This window comes from Pleurodeles waltl, chromosome 5 (assembly GCF_031143425.1).
Source record: "Pleurodeles waltl isolate 20211129_DDA chromosome 5, aPleWal1.hap1.20221129, whole genome shotgun sequence".
Taxonomy (NCBI): Eukaryota; Metazoa; Chordata; class Amphibia; order Caudata; family Salamandridae; genus Pleurodeles; species Pleurodeles waltl.
Window position 1 is genome coordinate 1850565812 of NC_090444.1, and position 20877 is coordinate 1850586688.

The 20877-nt window shown below is 42.6% G+C and overlaps 1 protein-coding gene across 2 annotated transcripts in view; it reads right to left on the minus strand.

Moving 5' to 3' along the window:
- Window positions 1-20877, minus strand: part of MOCS1 (molybdenum cofactor synthesis 1) — a 320779-nt gene that overhangs the window by 128283 nt on the left and 171619 nt on the right. For both annotated transcript variants that reach the window (XM_069236336.1, XM_069236337.1), the window contains exons 5-6: window positions 12246-12307; window positions 1688-1799 (exon numbers count right to left, since the gene is read on the minus strand). In XM_069236336.1, coding sequence (XP_069092437.1) covers window positions 1688-1799; window positions 12246-12307 — 174 coding nt within the window. The remainder of the gene's footprint in view (window positions 1-1687; window positions 1800-12245; window positions 12308-20877) is intronic.

Below are 20877 nucleotides of genomic sequence, written 5' to 3' on the forward strand. Positions count from 1 at the left end.
TGTTTCCCGGTCGTGCATCCTCAGAGCACAACTAGTCTCCAGCCTGCACCAGAAGAGCGAAGGAATCTCCCTTGGGATGAAGGAGTCACTCCCCTGCTTCAGCAGGCACCTACGGCATTGACGACCGGCTGCGTGGATCCCCTCTCCTGATGAACTGTGTGGATCCTGCATCGCAGGTGGTAGACTGAAGTGGTCCCGACGGTCCTGATGTCCTCCTGTCCAACTTAGGTGGAGGTAAGAGCTTGCCTCCCCATTAAAGACAGTACACCCATGCACCGCGTGCTTTGCAGTTGCCAAGGCTTGTTGGCATTCTTCTATGAAGTTCTTCGTGCACCGTGCAGCTCCAGCCCACAGCACTCTATCCTGCGATGCACATCTTCCTGAGTGGTTCTCTAGCAGCGCGGGAGCCTTTGTCGTAGTGCTGCGTGGGCCTCCTTTTGCACCTTCTTTCTCACCGTGCTGTGGGACTCCTGTGCGCGCTGCCTGGTCTTCTGTGGGCTCTCTGAGTTGCTGAGAGCCCTCTCTGACTCGCCCTCCTGGGTGGAGTCCACCAGGTCCCTCCTGGTCCCCGGCAGCGACATCTTCCGCGAACCGTGAGCTTTGCATGTGCCAAGGCTTATTGGCAAACTCCAGCCACGCAAACCAGACTGCAATCTTCCATCCGGCATGGGCCATCATCTGCCCAACCAGGAACCCGCATCCGTCTTCTTGAGTGCAGTACTGACTGTTGTTCTTCACCGGTGGTTCTTCTTTTGCACCTTCATCCGGGTTTGCAGGGGCTCCTGTTCTCCCTGGACTTTTCAGTGCTTGTTGGACTTGGTCCCCTTCTTCCATAGGTCTTCAGGTCCAGGAATACATTGTTGGTGTCTGCAGTCTCTTCTGGTTCTTGCCTAATCTTCTTTCTCGTGTTCTTGTGTGTTCTGGGAAAAGTTACTGTAGTTTACTCCTACTTTCCTGGGCTCTGGGTGGGTTCTAGTACTTACCTTTGTCGCTTTCTAGTACTCCCATTTCTCATACGGGAACCTTAAACTCCTCACCAACCCTACACCACACCCATCTCTGAACCCTAAAGACCCCCTTTCTAAGCCTGAATTCCACTTATTCCTGACCCCCAAGAACCCCTCATCATCCTAAACATTACCTATTCAGGAACCCAAAAACCCACAGTAGTCCTAAACTCCACCCAAGTTTAATGTAACTTTAGATTTTGTACTTTAAACTCTCCTTTGAAATGTTATCTTTAATGTTTGATTTTTTGTTGTCCTTAAAGTTGTGCCTACCTTTAAATTGTTTTTCCATGATTTTGCTTTCTCCAGTGTGATTTCTCAGTTTTTGTTTTCCATCAATTCACACACATCAGGATTAGGGCTCCGATTACCCTATTCACAAAGTGATCAAAGTAGGCTCAGAAAGTACCAGGCCAGCCAGTGCCTCCGCAGCTGTTCCCACGCACGAACAATCCTGGGTTCCTTGGTTCTTTACAAGCCAAGCATTAGTGTATTAATAGAAGAGCAGGATTAACTGGGATGTGCACATGAGAGACAGCTTAAACATTATATATATATACAGATGGCCTGAATAAGATCAATCATCCCTGCTGTGGACCCTAAGGAAAGGTCCTGGTGGTTCAGGACTATTGCTCAAAGAATTTAAACAGCTGGAAATCACGTGAACCTCGATCACTTACCGTCAAACGGCATGTACTCGATGAAGCGCACCTCCAGGGGCAACTTTTCCGTCAATGCTACGAAATCCACAAGCTCGTCCTCATTCAGACCTCTCATTACCACACAGTTCACCTGAAGAGAATTAGAAAAAACACACAGCATCAAGCCAAAGAAAACATGGTCACACTTGGCTGATCGCCTTCAGGGCTTCACAAAGTGTTGTATTATGATGCCAAAGACAACTTGCAATAGATTCGGCCAGAAGTAGCAGACTGTTTAACTATGATCTCCAAAGAGCTGTAAATCCTGGAAGGGCGTAATGATCAGAGCTGCAGTTTCAATTTGGAAAGAAACAAGAACCAGTGTTGTTCTTTCTTGCATTTTACTTGTAAAGGACCTCCAATAAACTCGATGTTTTATTCATGTTCAACACAAGTGTTACAGAGTAAGGCTGGTTCCTTGGAACACGAGTCCATATTTTCACCAAGGTGTTAAAAGAATGGAAGGGGTCAGTCTCTTCAAATCAAAATCACTCACTCATTTCAGAAAATTAATCACCTTAACGCAAACTCTTTCAAATTAGGGTCCATTTCTTTTAAACTTTAAGTCTCATTTTCAAATGATGATCCACCTTGGCACAGCCCTTTCAAACGATGACTCACCTAAAGTCAAGGCGCTAGGCCTACACATTTAAAAACAGTGAAGCACTTTCGCTTCAGACCTTCTTTCCTTTTTTATTCTTTCCTATTACAATTTAACAGCATGCTAGGAAATATTGGAATTTGTATAAAACAACCTGATCATAACCATACACTGGCAGAGAAAATCACAAGTGTTCACACCAATTACTTCTGTTTTGTATCCATCATTGCTGAATCGTGTTTGCCAGTCAACTCGAAAATAAATATTGGATGCCCTCTCTATTGGATGGCTTCCAGTGAGATTCTCAAATCTGTTGAGTGAGGCTCAGACTACAAAGTTGGGTTATTCAGCCATGCCTATGTCATATTTTCACTTTGTGAGATCAAGAATCCCCTGTTCTAAACCTCTAGGTCTGCTTTACTAGCGTAGTGTGCCCCTCCGAACCCCTCGAACTGCAGTAGGCGCATTTGCTCTTGTTCTCTCTCCATCTCTCTCACCCACAATGTGTCCTCACAGAACATAGCTTTCAGGCCAGGTAAAGCAATAAAGCACCTTAGACAGCAGACATTTTGTAAACAATGAGTCACTTTTGGCCCACCTTTCAGAAACAGATGAATCACTCTGATGGGGCTACATCCTCAAGGACCTACAGAGGACCAGCATAGGCGATGCCTGTGCTCCCCAGAGGGCAGTGGCCACAAAAGATGGTGAGGTCATTTGTGGTTGACCACTATCTAGAGTCATCTGGGTGTTGGTGTAACACAAAACTTGTAGAACAGAATTTAGAGATAAAAGGCATTCAAAGAATTGGAATCCATTGTTTGGTGAATTGGAAATATATACATGTACGTGGTATTTGTATAGCATGAACATAGTTAAAGGCAGCAGAGCACTGTACAGAATCAAATGCAGGGATAGAATCAATACGACAGCTCAGTGGTGGAAGGTTAATGCACTGCGAAGGATTGTTCCTCAAAGAGGTGAGTCTTGAACTCTTTCCCGAACTAGGGCAGCGTTGAGGGAGAACAGGGATGTTGTGCTCCTGGGTGTGTTAATGTTCCCTTGCTGTTTTCTTTTTTAGACACATCTCCAGTATGATGGTGTCCTGGCTGTAGGTCTGCTGAGAGCCATCAGAGTTGGTGAGAATATCATCCAGACAGGCGGAGGGGAAGGTTGTGATGGTTTAGTAAATGATGCAGCTGGTATTGAAGGTCCTGCAGGACAGCGAAAGAAGCCAGTGGAGTTTAATTGAGTTAGGGGTCGGAAATACTAAGGAAACTGGTTTTGTGAAACGGCTATTCAAAATGGATATTATAAACATATATTTTCATGGATCACGTAGAAGCACACGTTAGACATCCATAAAAACCTGCCGAAATGGCTTAATTCATGCCCTTACCACCACTACAGCACCATTTTACCCTCCCTTCCCCCCTCCCAGGGACATCCCAACTCTTTAGCACAGATCTTTATGCCTCACACAGTAGACAGCTGCCTGGACTGCCTCCCCCTTCTTGGAGGGCTTAGGTGTGTCCAGAAACATGGACGGGATCCTCTGTTCCTAAATTGAGACTAGGTTTGGCTACCTTGGAATTCCAAGATACTTTGCCCTTGGAGCCCACCAAAAAAAGCCTTTTTCAATCATGACTGGTGATAGCTGAGAAGTCAGATTTTTAAGGTTCTCAGGTAGACCTTCGCTAACTGGCCTACCAACTCCACTCAGCTCATCCGGGCACTAAAATATCAAATACAAACTTATGCGACACATGGATATGAAACAAGGTCACAGACCTTTTAGAGAGTCAGGAATGTGAAGAGAAAAGACACCCTATGGGTCTAGTTGGCACTGCAAATATATCTTGGCAGTAGGTGCTCGGGTATCATTCACTTCCGGGCTAGAAGTAACACTGGAATGTAAACCAAACGCCCCCCCTTTGTCGTATATTAAAACCCAATCTGTGCAACAACTGGGAGCTTAATGACTCTATAATTGTATCCCACCTTTCGCTTATGAAATAGACCAATATAAATTACATCAATATTTATTTTTAAATCTGCACTACATTATTTCACCCAACTAAGGAAACACTTCTGCATTGAGCACTTAATCTACAATACAAAGAATAAGAAAAAATATGCTGATAAAAAAAGTAAAGATATGATTTTGCATGCCTTTCAGTTGGCATCAAGCCCAAACAGCTGATCAATTCCAAGTTGCTGTCTCAACTATGCATGTGCTGTGATACTCCCAGTTAAGACTCAGGCAGTGTATCATTTTTACTTGTTAAGCCTCTTATATTGTAGAGACAAAGGTTAAATGACAATAAAGTGCTTTGCTTATTAAATGTAATGATGCACATCATGTGCTTGAGAATGAAACATGGATGTCTACTGCCTGGATTCTGGCAATATAACAGAGACCCTTGCATAATTTTTTCTCTTCACTTGTTCAAAGACAGAAGCCCATGAAAATACGGTTCCACGTAAGAAATAGTCCATTCACTCGTGTCTCCTAAGACATTTTTGAGAAGTCGACTGTAACAGCACAGGCTTGAGAACCCAGTCAAGAGGTTCCAGTGCTCCCACCCCCGTGACTTCCAACTGGTCTTCAAACCACTTGTGGGGCATCGGGCACCTGCAGAAGACTACTTCACTTTCAGTGAGACTACATTTATATCAGTCTCTGCAGATCTCGTACTTCACTCCCAGTGAGGCTCTGTCTTTGCATCAGTCACCTGAAGAATTCTACTTCACTCCCAGTGCAGGATTGTGTTTACATCAGTCACCTGCAGAACCTTTACTTCACTCCCAGTGAGGCTTTGAAGTTGATCTGCCAGTAGTACAGGTGAGTAATCCAGAGCCCCCCATTATCTGCTGAGGTAAATACGCATGTTCTCCAAAGTCTGTATGGGTGGGACAAGCAGGCCTGATACCTCAAGTGAGGCACCAAAGATCAAGTAATTCATTCTCCATGCATCCAGCCATTCCTGCAAATACAGTAACACCAACTCCAGCAGAGAACTGGGACAGGTTAGATTTATTCATCAGTCACAAACACCACTGCTTTCTTACACAAGGATAGACTATGCTTTTGGCTTCTTTTTCTTTCCACTGAGATTTTAATTACCTGCACACAACCATGTGGCCAGACGATGAAGCTTGAATAAACAGAATGATAGACTGATGCACGTTCCTCATACTCCCTCTGGAGAATCAGGTCGACCTATTCCCCATCAATTATGATCACCCCATATCCACTCTTCCCTTATTTCACTTAAAAACATCTGTTTTGCTCAGCGTCTAAGCTCATAGTGTGCATTGGCAAACTAGACTTATAGCTTAAGGCCACCTACCTGGAGGAAACCTACATCCAGTGCTGTAACTTATCCAAAATCTTAAATAATTCTCTTGATTGGTTTACTGGCTGATTGAGACTGTATCCAAAGTGGAATTAGTTTGCGATCTGGATACCTTGTAGCATTGGGTTTGGTTTCTGGCTAGCTTGGGAATATTAGGTCAGTTTGTAAAGGAGTCTTTGCTTTCTGTATAGCCTGGTAGAATTCTTGAAATCAGCTGTACACAATTCTATTTCATATGGCTGTTGAGTTTCCCTCCACTGTCTTTCCAGTTTCCTATCTGCCTTTTCACATGGGTCAATTTCCCTTTCAACCTATTGAAGGCTGTTTTCACTGAAGTTTGAGTTGTTGTAGTCGTGCCACTAGATAAGCAGTTATGTTTTCTTAAAGTGACTCAAAGGTATGTCTCATTGAGAGCAGTGGACGTTTAAAGGATCCACTTTACTCCTGATGCATTGGCGAAGAGCAGGGATGGGCTGGGTTACGGTTTTCACTCAAATGTAGTTGCATTCAGTTTTAACATTGAATTTGAGGAGGTTGTGATGTGTCCATGAGTACAGTGCAACAGATAGATTAGCGACTGGCATACTGCGAGGAAGCCCAGATACAGAGTGTCTCTGTAAAAATACATCATATAATCAGAGTCCCTTCACTGTAAATATCTCACAGGCTCCCCAGCAACACGAATCATTGACTCCCAAGCACCCTACTGAGACTTGCAAAACAAAAATCTTACTATGTAATACGGATGTGGCCCTCACATCCAACATATGCAAGAAGGGTCACAATGCACAATTAGCTACTCCCTAAAACATCCAGGATTTCAAGGATTATACCAATACACAGAAGTTGATAAAAGAAATGCTTACAGTAAAGCTGCCATCATTCAGTGTAGTGGGTAGAGATGAGGAATGGCTATTTACCACTGGCAAAACATGGTTTTCCTTATACCCACAAGACGGGTGTATATTTAAAGCAATCAATGGGATATCAATAGGCCTGAGGGAGGTGAATGTTCTATAGCTGTGGCCAAAAGAATGAGTGGGAACAATATGGAAGGGACATTAACTTCACTTGTGGCCTAATGTATAGTTTTGCTCCTGGAACTGCTGTGAGATAACTCACTAATGATACCTCTGGGGAACTGAAGAGCTTTGCACAATCCCATTGTGGTCTGGACTGCTATGGCAGAAGAAGCGCCAGGGATTAACTTGACTTTGTCGGTAGATAATTGAAGCTTTGCTTGTTCTGAGTATGGGGAGTTGCATCACATGGCAAGATCATGATCCAAGAAAAATAAGGAGTGAAAGAAGAAAGATGCAACAGATATGTATTACTGTATGCGGGGGTACCAGTTTATTACCTACCCAGGTTCCAGGCACAGTGAATGGGGTTAAAAGGATGGCCCAGATTGATGCCATGACCTGTCAGATGAGTATTACAGACCAGCTGCCACATGGGGTTCCCAAGAACTCATCATCCAGAAACATCTGGTGCCTGTGCACAGCCATCTTCAAGACTCTACTATCTCCTTATAGAATGGAATGGCCAGAAAATTCCTTAACTCGTGGCATCCATCCACTTCCTGCCTGAACACGTAGCACAAGACCAGGATTACACTCCTCTACCTAATAGGATACAGGATATGCAGAAACCATCATCAACTTACGATGGAGCTGGGCCCCTCTTCCCTGAAGATGACTATCATGGGACCTCAAAGCAAAAGCTTTGAAAGAGCAAGGCTTTAAGTACACAAGAAAAGAAGACGTTCCTCCTCATAACATTACTTTACTCAAAAGGAAGATCCAACTCCTTCTCAGTCTTTCTTCATCTAGTGAACCAAGAACCACCAGACAAAACAAAACAAAAACTGTTCCTGTCTTTTTGGGCTTCTCTACCTAACTGAATCATCTCCAAGGAAAACAGAAAAGAAGCAAAAGCAATTACTGGTATGCAAGGAATAAAGGGGGTCATTATGAGGGACCGCCGTGCTGAAGACCACCAGTGGTGGCGGTTTTCCGCTCGGCGTATTATGACTGTTGGCTGCTCTCCGTCCTTTTTCGGACGGAGAGCCGCCAACAGCCATACTGGCGGGCGGCGAGGAAGTGGAGGTTGCTCCACCTCCACTCCAACAGAACACCGCCCACTGAATCACGTCCTGTGATTCGGCGCGGCGGTGTTCTGTTGACGGTGTGGTGTCGGCGGAGCAGCCCCCATGGCTCCCGTCCCCTCCCAGAGGATCGACGGACCAGGTAAGTCGATCGTCCGTTAGGGGAGGGGGGCGGGGAGTATTGTGTGTTGTGTGCGTGCATGGGGGTGTGCGTGTGTGTATGTAGAGGGGGTGTGTGAGTGCGTGTATGCTTGCGGGGGTGTTGCGTGTTTGGGAATGAGTGCGTGTATGTCTGTATGGATGTGTGCGTGTATGTTTGAATGTGGGTGTGCGGATGTTGGCATGTATGACGGTGTGTGTGCGTGTGTGTGTTGGTGGTGCCCGCGTGCGTGTCGTGTGTCAGTGAGTTATGTGATGTTGGGGGTCGGGGTGGGTAGGGGGGCCCTGCCACCTTTGGGGGGTGGCAGGGGTGGTGGGGGGTGTAGGGGAGGGAGTCGGGTGGGGTGGGGGAGACCCCTATCAGTGCCAGGGAAGGAATTCCCTGGCACTGATAGTGCTTACCGCCATGGATTTCATGGCCGTTTCAAACCGCTTGAAATCCATGGCGGTCAGCCAGGTCCAAATACCGCCGGCGGTATAGTGACGGCCGCCGGGCTGGAGAACCAGGTCTCCAGCCCGGCAGTCGTCTCCGCCCTGGCGGGCGGAACAGAGAACCGGCGGATGACCATGGTGGTAACCGCCATGGTCATAATAAAAAAAAAAAGACCGCCAGCCTGTTGGCGGTCTTACCGCCGCTTCTCCGCCTTCCGCCAGGGTCGTAATGACCCCCAAAGCCCTCTGTGGTGAATGCATTTTAGTTCTTATTGGGACTCAGGAGTTTAGCTTAGCCTTTTGGCTTGCAGGCCTGTGCCCCCGTCACCTAGTAACTTTTAACCTACTTAGCTTGCTCATTTTCTTGCATTTATTTTATTATTTCTTTTAAGGTGGCTGCTATTGTTTATAGTTTATTGAAATGTTTTGATTTGCATCATCAGTGCCACTCTGTGAAGGCGTCATTATCAGCGTCATGATCAGTGATGTACGGATGCATTAACATCATGGCCCTTTCTCACTTACGTCTGATAGGAACACAATTTATACTTGTTGAGGATTGTTTATATAATTGCCGCCACAAGTCAGCCTCCTTATCAGTTGTTTGGGAACATACCTGTGTCAGGGGTCCTACATGATCAGTATAAATACATCTCACACAGACAAGGTCATTAGAGGGGTTCCTTCCAGATGCCATCTGCAATGGACATCACCTTGCTGCAGAGCTCAGCCTTTGTGCCACCACGGAGTCTGGCCTAGCGACCACGTTTCAAGGTAACGAGGGTTGGGGGCGGGATGCTTCTCATGGACATGGTACTGACAGACCAGGTTTATCATACCCAGGTCTCATTAGGTTAGAGATGAGGTTTTCTTTGCTAGAAAATTTACATCTCACGTTTACAGCAAGATGGGGGGGGGTTTGTATTCACAACTCACATCTTCACAATCCTGATTATTGCAGCTCATTCATTTGATTATAGATTGAAGTCTTTCCAATAAATATATTGAAAACTCTCCTGAAACTCCTTCATTGCCTGTGTGTGACTGAGACTTGTTGCTAATGTGAGAAAAGGGCAACTGCGTTCCACCACGACTTCCCTGAGAGGTCTTATCTAAAGTCCATGCATAAGGCTGACAGAAATCACCTTTTACTTTTGATTTTTGGTGAGGTACTACTTGTGAGCCGGGAGGGTTGAGCGGACAGTTGTGACTTGTTGCACGAGTGACTAAGTCGCCTCCAAACAAAAGTGCTGTTGTTCATAAACCAGCAATCTCGCTTAGGAGCGAGAGTCCAACTACGACGAACTGACCCAGGATCATATTATGAGCCAACACCTAGGATTATCTAATGTTAATGATCTACTTTTACAAAGGTTCTACTGGTCTGGACTACATGCAAACTTCAAAAACAATGCCATTCCTTTGAAATATGTCAAACCCAATCAACACTGGGACTGACAAGAGTCCCCTTACAACTATCACCTGCTATTGATACTCCATTACCTCAAACGGCAATGAATATTATAGGACCGCTAGAAGTGTAAACAAAGGTTTCAAACTGTGTGGCAGGGACTGGAATGAGGACAGGGTTACAACAATATCCATACCCTGAGTTCAATATATGTGAGGGCATCTCATGAAGCTGCACTGCAAGCAAATGAGTCTGCGGGGTGTTGCAAGTGCCCCCCCGGGCCTGCCTCTTCACTGCTTCCACTGCACCTCGAGTGTCATGTAGTATTTCAGTTCTGCAGAATGCATTCCCCTTCAATTCATCACATTCCACAGCTCTAGCTTTCTTTCAGTGATGCTGTCAGTATTATTACTCTTATGAATGATTATAATACGGTGGTGCCCCAAGTAATGCCATCAGGCTGTCCTTCAGAGTCAGAGCTTGCCCGGATACGATAGATCCAAGCCACTGCCCCAGCTTCAGATTTACAAATTTATTATGGTCTTAATTTCAATAATGCAACCTGTTAGCAGGTTCTATAATAGTAATTCGATGCATGATCGTTCAAGACTTGACACGCGGCATTGCCTTTTGGACGCCTTGTCCTCATTAGCCATTGGCAACTTTAAAACTGATTATGAATGCTGCAGACTTCAGAAGTTAAAACCTTCCTTCGGTCACACCCATGCTAATCTCTCTGGTGTTGCTGCATTGCAGACAGAACTCAATTTCTTTGATAACCAATAACCACTGCACATGATTTCTTTCTGCAGACCACCGCACTCTGTGGTTATGATTCTCCTCATCGCAAAAAAATTACCATGCTTCAGATACATTTTTAGATGATGTTTTACAGGCTAAAATCCTTTATTTTATTTTCTATATAAATTATTCGTCTGCTGCTTTGTAACTGGTTTCACAAAAATCGGCAAGTGCATTTTTGACATATTTGTCTTTTTAGAGTATACTTGTGTTGGTCGTGTCAACTTTTGTTCATTCTGATTGCTGTAAAAATTATGTAACCGAGGGAGTCCAAAAGTTCTGCTTTTATTCACATGAAAACTCGGAGATCTGGTTTGGACAGAGGCCTGCTGCATGACCCAGCTGACCAGGAATAGCTGTATCAGGCATTTGCAAATTATTAGTCAGACAAAAAAGGTTTTGATGAAAAACGACATTTTATCAAGTTAATTAAAAAATAACATAAATGTTGATAACTTGCTAGCATATAGTTTTACTACTTTAATTTCTTAAATATAAGTTCTTTATCAAGTTGGGAACTTAAGTTATGATACCATACCCCTAGGGAGTCTCTGAAAACTCCTGAAGCTTGGGTACAATGTATTCTTTCTCCTGCTATAGGATGGATCAAGCTGGAGTCGCGAGCGGTAGCGCAGAGCCCGCAACAAAGGAAGATGGGAACAGGGCAGGATATATATATTTTTTAACATTTCCGTCTGTATCTATCCATATTTATTGTCCGGCCATCTAATTAGTATTTATCCATATTAAGTTTGACTTTTGAGAATAAATGGAGTCACAAAGTGGTATATTTCCACATTTATTTAACTTATAAACATGCACTCAGTCTGAACCTGTTTTTTATCGTCCGATGCTGTCTGTCTGCTCAGCTGTTGTCCTGGAAACAACGAAAGACAGCATGGAGAGTCTTTGACAAGGATCACAATGTTCTGTATTTTTCCACTTTTAAAAACAAATACAGACAGGAATCACATAGTTTTCTGCATGTATTTGTCTGTAAAAAAACAGTAAAAATTGAAAACTGGGAGCCCGTATGACCTGGAACACCTCTCACGTTTCTGAAAGTGTCAAGCACAGTCACACCTCTGCTTGCCTCAGAAAGGATACACAGGAAATGTCCCGGTTTTGTGGTATTTATTTTTGAACATTTTTTTTACTGTCTCTATTTATCCATATTTATTTTTTGCCATCTTATTGGTATTCATCCATATTTATTTTGTGTTTTGAGAATAAACAGAGTCATAAAACAGTATGTTTCCACATTTATTTAACTGATAAACATGCACTCATACTTTGATGACTGCTGAGTTACAGTGAATTAAGCAGCTAAATATAACAAAACAGTACACCCGCATGTAAATGTCAGCAATATATTCAAATATAAGCTAACTAATGGCTGTATTTAAGGGAATATCATCCTGTTTTTTTAACTCCCAGTGCTTTCCATCTGTTCAGCTCTTGGCCTGGAATTCATGAAGGACAGCATGGAAAGTCACTCACACGAAGCACAATTTTCTGTATTTTTCTGCTTTTAAAAATAAATACAGACAGAAAAACATCATTTTCTGTCTGTATTTAACTGTAAAAATCAGTAAAAACGGAAAAGTGAGAGCCTTAATTATAGTAGAGGATACCTTAGATGACAAGCATGAGAAAAACTCTCTCACCTTAACGGGGTTGTATCCAAGCTCGATGGCCTTGTGTATCCCCTCCATCACCTTATGAAAACCTGCAAGAGAAGGGAGGCGGCAACAGGTCATTATGGGACCAGACCAGTGGGGGTGACAACATCCTGACTAGGATTTCTACTCTGATGACAGCGCCTCTCTTTCTGTCAGAGGGCAAAATCAACAGATATTGGTCGTTTTAAGACTTGGGTGTCCTTCATAAATCTCAACTACGCACACTACAACCAGGAGAAGTACTATTTATTGTACTAGTTAAAAACACAGTTATGAAAATAACCTCAATACGAAGAACAGTAGGGCAAAAATGAACCACAACAATCAAAACACAAATGATAGATGTAGCCTGGCAGGCCTTAGCGACACTAAAAAGTAATTATCCACCGCCCCACTCACATCACGCAAACTTTCAAAAATGCACATTACTGATAAAAAAGTTTTTACATACTTCAGTCTATAGTTATTTACAATATTTTTTAAGTTTTCAAATTGATTATTAACCACTCAAATTTGTTCTTTTTTACAATGTAGTGGATTACAAGATGTGCCATTAAAACAATCCATTGTTGTCACTTGCACATTAACATTCTCCCACAGAGTGGATTCTAACAATGTGAGACATGGCCATATAACACATTCTATAGTTTCATCTGCTTAGGAAACAGGATTTCCAATTGTTTGCCAAGTTTAACCAGGTGGATTCTATTTGTAATATCAAGATATAAATGTCTCATTCTTAAAGAATCCAATTTCATTTTGCCTCAAGCCTGGAATTCATGTAAGACTCTCTCTCCCTAGTGTTTGAGTGCTGAACATAGGTCGAGTTTTTATAGGACAGAGTGTCATATTCAAGGCGATAACAACTGGAGTGTTTTCTTGAACATGGTTTATTCATGTCTTGAAGTTAATATTCCACAGACAAAAGCGGCGTCATCAGCTCTCTATCATTCCCACAACTGCCAGAACGCGCGAGTCCCACGCCACGTGGAGTCCCACGAGCCGTGACTAAACAATGCGAGGGAGGATACTAAATCTCTTTTCCCAATACCAACATGAAAAGAAAAAAACAATCATTATCCATAAGAAAAGACAAGCAATATACATAACGTAATATATGAAAGCATAATAGCATTAAATACCTAACGCTAAAAGATGAAAACTAATGAGCAAGTTACTTACCTTCGGTAACGCTTTTTCTGGTGGATACACTAGCTACCTGTGGATTTCTCACTTAATGAATTCTCCCCATGCGCAGCATTGGACGGAAACTTCTTTCCAGCTCTGCACGTCCGCGAGGACGTCACAATTGCCCGACTTCCCGCGGCTCCTTATCAATTCTCACAGGTTCAGAGTATTTTTAATAACCATTTCTTAACAAAAGACATTCCTTTTATGTGGAAAACATCTCCCACATCAAAATGTTTCACAGACACACTCTTTTTTCTTGTCATAAAAATCTTTTTGCTTTACTTGACCATTTTCAGCATTGTTACTTGCAATCACATCCAACTCAGACAATGATGAACTCTGTTTGAGCCATTCAGACATCCAAAATGGTTTAAACTCAGTTGAGGGTTTCCTACCACTTAGCAATTCAAAAGGAGAAATACTGGTCATAGAATGAGGTGTCGTTTTGTAAAACCAAAGCATGGTCGTCACAGCAACTGGTATTTCACATTTATGCAGCGTATGCAGACTCCTTACACTCTGTTGAAGGGTTTAACCATGCCTTTGGTTTGTGGGTGATAGAGTGAAATCTTTAAATGGTTAAGGCCACTTTTCTGAAGAAATCTTTCAACTTCAGTGGAGACAAACTTGACTCCATTATCAGATAGTAACACTTAAGGAAACCCTTCTCTCAAACAAACCTCGTTTAGAAAATCCAAAACTACTTCGGAATCTAGTTCCCCAACACATTTTACTTCTGGCCATCTAGACTAGTAGTCGACCACGACTAAGGAAAAACATGAATAATAGGGTAATGAATGAAATGGTCCCATGAGATCAATGTCCTGTTTAACCCATGGTCTTGAATGTAGCTCAATAGGGGTCAATGCATCCGCCATGCCTTTTCCGGTGTTTAACCCTCCTTGAGCGCACTGGCCAACTACCTGAAAACATACAAAGATCCATGTTTTCTGTATGGTTTCTCAACTACTTTCTCTTTATTTCCTAAGCAGCGTGATCTTGCTGGGCAGTAATCGAGCACTTTTCATGACTACTGTTTAATTCTATTGTTTATCCTAGCGCTCCTTTGCAAAATCAAGGTTTTACGCAGCGCAATCGAACTCTTTTTTTTTTAATTATTACTATGCAAAGGTGAAACCGGAACGGTCTTTGTGGTCTGATTAGTCACCCTCACGCTCATGGCGTGGCACTTTTAAACGGCTCCCTTATGTGGAATTGTATTACTTTTCAATTTCTGTTTATGTGGCAAGAAAAGTCAGGTTAGGAGTTTACAACGCTAATAGCTCTGACTTGAGCAAACACGAGACCCACTGCATTGCAAATGCCTGTTATTCTCTGTCTCCTCTGTACTTATGGGAAAACGTGATAGTCTGCCCGAATGTTTTTTCCACCAGAAATGTTTTCAATATGAAACTGAAATTGGATCAATTTGGTAAACAGTCTGGCTATGCGAGGAGTATTATTTCTATTAGATGTTCCTCCTAATAAGTACACCAAAGGTTTGTGGTCAGTTTCTAAAGTAAACCTTCTTCCCTATAAATAACACCTGAATTTTTCAATTCCTCACCAGCTTGCCAAAAGTTATTTTTCAATGTCCGAGTAGTGCAACACAGCATCACGAAGCACTCTTGATGCAAACCCAATGGTTCTTTCTTCATTTAAATTTTTTTGAGTCAGCACAGCACCTAAGCCATGGTTGCTCGCATATATTGTAAGAACATACGGTAATGAGGGATCATAAGGGATTCAAAGCCTTGACTTCGCTCAGTTGTCTCTTCACCCATTCAAACACTGTTTTACAACTTTGATCCAATACAAGTTCTGTGGTTTTTTTTTAACGTATCTGATATAGGTCTGACCTGGTGGCATAATCAGGTATGAACTGCAAATAAAATTTGCTCATTCCCAAGAAAGACTTCACACAAACTTTGTCATTGAGAGGAGGTGCCTGTAATATGGCATTCACTAATCCTGGTCTTGGTTCAATTCCTGTGCTTGAAATTCTGTGTCCCAGGTATTCTACTGATTGCTTACAAAATTCAAATTTCTCATGTTTCAAGACCACACCCTGACTATGGAATAAGGATAACACTTTGTTCAAAATATCATTGTGAGTTTGCCTGCCCTGTGCATAAATCAAAACATCATCTTTGAAAATGGCAACATTCTTAACATCTTTAAGAATGTTTTCCATGAGGCTTTGAAATACTGACGCAGCCAAGGCAAAGCGAAAGGCATACAGCAGTATTGAAATGTCCCTGACTGGGCTACAAATGCTGTGAGATTTCTGGATTCAGGATCCAATTCAACCTGGTGGTAAACAGCAGCTAAATCAAGTTTTGTGAACATTTTTGCCCCTGCAACAGTAGCCAACATTTCTGTAATGCTAAGAAGGCGATGGGAATCGACCCAGATTTCTTTGTTGAGACTGTGAAGATCTACACATACTCTAGGCTCTCCATTGTTATCAAACTACCACCAATAGAGAGAGTCAAATAGAATATTCTATAGGTTGAGTAATTCTTCTGTTATATAACAATGTAAGTTATTTTTCTAAATCTTGTCTGACACTGAAAGGAACTCCCCTCATCTTGAATTTAGCTGGGATTGCGTTTTCCTCAATCTTGATTTTGTGTCTAAATCCTTTGATTTTTCCCTATTCTCCTGAAAACACCTTAGGAAAATTATTCAATATTTCCTCCACAAAACTGGAATCTCTTATAACTAAAACCTCTTCCTTAGCACCAGGACACATCAGATCAAAGTTACCTTGATGGAACCATCCAAGAATATTCAAACCTTTGACTTCAACAGATGTTTTGCCCTGGATGTGCCTGCCCTTAAATTCCAACACATCCTCAAAATAACCAAGTAAGTCTATTCTGAGGCCTTCATATGAAACAGGTGCATGATCCGGCGGAAACCACTGCCTGTCCTTCCAGGTGTCAAAACAATTATTGAGTTAACATGGTAATGCGTGCTCCAGAATCCACCAGGAGACGGAATTCTTTGTTTCCCACTAACATATTAACATATGGATCTACACAATCAGAAGGATCTCCTGTCCTTATCTTTTCATCACTAATAACCAAAACCATATCTTGGATGTCAGTAATCATGTGCTCTGTCACTGTTGTCTAAAACACACCCCACATTTGTTCCAGTTCTCTTTACTTTCTGGCAAACTTTTGCAAAATGGCAAAGTTTTCCACATGATCTACATGCCACATTTTAAGCCAGGCACATTTTTCCATTTTTAACATGACTCGGATTTCCACCACTGAAACATTTATCAGTACGTTTGAAAAAGTTTTTCTGGGGGGGGTACTCTTTTTTTCACTTTGTGATATCAGTAGACAAACCTATAGGATTGACTGATTCAAATGCCTCATCGTCCATTTTTAGTTCAGATTTCTGTGCCGTCTCAATGCTTTTAGCTACCTTGATACTTTCTTCTAGGGTGGGATTCCCCAAAGACAACAATTTCTGAGTAATGCCTCTGTCTGCACAATGACTGATAAATTGGTTGTGTACTAATTGATCACTGAAATTTAGAAAATCACATTCAACAATTAACTTTCTCAAAGCAGTTACGTAAGTATCAACAACTTCTCCAGTCCTCTGAACTCTTTTAAAGAACTTATGGCGGACGGAAAACAATCAAACGTGGTTGAACATCAAACCTAGTTACTAGTTTTTTGGTGGTTTCTTGATATTCATCTAGTTCTTAATCATCCCCTAATACAAGTTCGGGAAGATGTTTGAAGGTTGATCTGCCCTCGCAACCTAGAGAGTGAAGTGAAATATGTTTTTTTTCTTTCTGGCCTAAATCTATGTGCACCTATTGCTCCTAAATAGGTTTCAAAAGTATCAAACCATTGACGCCATGGAAGGGGGGTTCACCAGGTGTGTCAAGAAATGGAATTTACAGACAGAATAATTTCAATTAGAACAAAAAAACAGGTTTTAAAATGGTGTTCCCAGGACCACAATGTACAATATTCAGTCATTTCTGAGTGAAGAAAAAAAAAAATCAAACACAATACTTAATAATACAAGATACTGCAGTGAAAAGAAATGCTACAGACATCTTATACATAAGATAAATCAAAACACTGTCACAATTCCAGATAAAGCTTTCACCGCACAAGTCTTAAATGTGTTTAAATAGCTTCCAGTGATGTGCCCGTCACCGTGCAGCTTCCCAGAATTCAATTGAAATAATGACACTCTCTTTTGTGCATAACAGCGTGAAACTCTTCCATGCACACTTTTAATTATGTCTTTGACCCAGCCATACATTTGAAATCTAGTTGACGTACAGCTTGCTCCCTAGGTTTACTGATCTGCGCGTCACTGTGCTGACTGTGGAGACTTCACTATACTCTGGCCGCTTGCACCCTTAGTTTACAGGTGTTCGTGCCTCTTTGCTGACTGGAGAAGCTTAATTACACTCTGGCCGCTTTATGTCTTGGGTTTATTAGTCTACTGGTGTGCGCGTCACCACACTGACTGTGAAGACTTAACTATACTCTGGCAGGGGTGCCCCTCACCATGCTGTTAGAGACCTGACCTAAATATGGCCGCCAGCAAGAGCAGCTAAATAACATTCTAACCGCTTTTCACCTTTGATGTACAGGTGTGCGCCTCACGACGTGAATTTTGTTGACAAAACTCTTTTTAAACACCAGGATGAGTCAGTGCAACTGCAGAGACCAGTTAAAGCAATATGCACACAATTGTGCAGGGGTGCACTTTAGTGCTCAAATAATCAACTTAATGTACTTACAATCAGTGTTTCACCCATTCCGCGAGCCAGTCACAACGGGATACAAATGATCTAGGATATTCTTCATAGCAGGCTGTGTGGTCGCTGACACTGCCTAGAAAACGACAAAGCGTTCTCACAAAAAGAAGTCGAGTGCACTTCCCAAGATTATCCGAGCGTATAGGTACGGAAGCGACAACCAGCAGCCTGCAAATGGTGATCAGAAGTCCTTGGATCTTCCTAAAAAACATCAGTCAGGAAACCTGCTGTCTCAGGAGTCGTTTTCTCAGTGCACCATGAGTTCTGTGTGGGATGATGGGCAGCTCGTCACCACAATTTTTATTCCGTATTCAAGGCGATCACATCAGTAGTGTTTTCTTGAACATGATTTATTTAAGTCTTGAAGTTAACATCCCTCAGAAAAAGCAGCGTCATCTCTCAACCGTTGCAGCCAACTGTGAGAACGCTCCAGCCCCGCGCCACATAAAGCCCCAGGAGCCGCGACTAAACAATGCCAGTCTCGCACAGTATTGTATTGTATTGTAATCGTATTTATATAGCGCTTACTACCCCTGACGAGGCGTCAAAGCGCTTTTCGGTGAGTAGCACGCTACTCTGGAACCCAACAAGAATTAGTGATGGATTAGTATCGGGAAATATGAGTACAGTTTTAGTATTATTATGAGGTAATTTGAGCCGCGGATGAGAGTTTGTTAGTTAGATTGACTGGAGTAATGGAGCGGTGGAGGAAGAAAGAGATCCAGAAGTGTTAATTGGGAGTATATCCTTAATTTACTCAACCCAAAGGCTTGGGATGAGTAAAGGGGGATGGAGGAGGGAAGAGTATGTGGAAGGGTTAGGGAGAGCACAGTAGCAGGGTGAGATAAATGAACAGACTGCCCACGCGAGGCAGGATGCTACACAGATCGGAGATTAACGGCCTGACTTAGAGTTTGGCAGACGGGTTACAGATATCCTATCTGCCTTATTATCATTTCCATTGGATATATTGGGATCATAATACGGAGGATGGGATATCCGTCACTTTTTTTTGATGGAGTAATCCCATCCGCCAAACTCTAAATCAAGTACTTAGTAATTCAGGTAGAAGGCGCATTTTATGTTAGTTCTTATAAGTTGTTGGTGCTGCTGTTTCTTAACAGGCTAATTGGTAATCAGAAATAATTTTGCTTATTCGTTTGGCAGGTAGCGATTGGGTGCTGGAATTCATACGGGAAAAGTCCTTTTGAAGACCTTCGAAAGCGCTCTCTTCTCCACCACCACGGACACAATTAACAAACCGAACAGTGCCAAGTGCAATCGAAGAAACCAGACCCAGTTCGCTTAGAAGCCTCAGAAGTGAGCTGAGGGTCTAAGATTTACAATGCAATGAATATTTCTGATGTAAATTAATCTGAAAGACACATTGTTTTAAGGGAATAACCAATGCACGGTGAAAATCGCTGCAGTACCTCATCAGGGTAATAAGTGCAATGCAAGTGCAAGTACAATACAATGTATAGCCCATACTATTACCACAGCCCTTAGCAGTCATACAATGAACTGTAGTGCACACAGGTTGCCTAATGAGCCCTTTTTACTGCTTGACCCTATTAACTCACATAAGACAAACCTGCTACGGGGAATGTCCTTTACCCAGTACTGCACCAGTCCACAGCAATAACATATCCACCACCAATTGAACAGGCACGGAATAACTGAAGAGATCTGCCACAGGCCGCTGACCAATGGAGGGCTTTAATTCAGTCCAACACTGCAAGTCGCACCAAACTATGACCGCTTCTTAACATCTCACACCAGCAATCAGATAAGTGATCAAATTAAAGTCCATCCCAGCAGGTCTCGCCACCGTTTCTTCCTTAAAACTGTGCCTGCTCAGGACCAGAACCTTTTAATAAAATATCTCGGAAAGAATAAGCCGGTGCAGAAACCAGCTACATGAACTATGACAAGAAGACACACCTGAAAGGGACCTGCAGAGCTGTGGACTTATTGAAAACCACAAACTGCACACTTGTATGTCACACTTCTTCATCCATCACACTACTAGCTGCTGCATCCAAAAACACAATAACCACACCTCCATGGTCATCATGCGTGACATGGAAACACTTTCCACGGAGGGTCAAAACAAAGACAACACGCTTCTAACCACGCAACCTATAAAGTGTAGTGTGCTACCCAAGTAGGCAAGCGCTTCAGAACCCAACATGGGGTCATAAGCACTACATAAATGTTGCAGTACAACACATTACAATAATGGGGAAGCCAAACTACAGTCCTCTTTCAGACCATTCACTTTATATATTTCAGGAGTACAGCAGCTACCATTTGAAAGCTTACCTTGACCTCGACCAGGAGTACAGTAGGCTAGCTGACCATCTCCTGCCAATGTCAGATGGTCACCTGGCCAGGGGGGCTATCATGTAAGCACTGAGTGCCACCACATACAGCAGTTTTCACTTCTGAACAAGGTGCCATTCTCCAACTTCAAGTAGAGACCAGTTGGTGCCCACAATACAATATTTAAGCTGTATCAAAGAATTAAATTGTGAAATACTAGTTAACCGTGAATGATCAAATTAATTGCAAAAGGAGAAAATAATTGGTATAGAGGTGTGTCAGAGTGTACGGTGA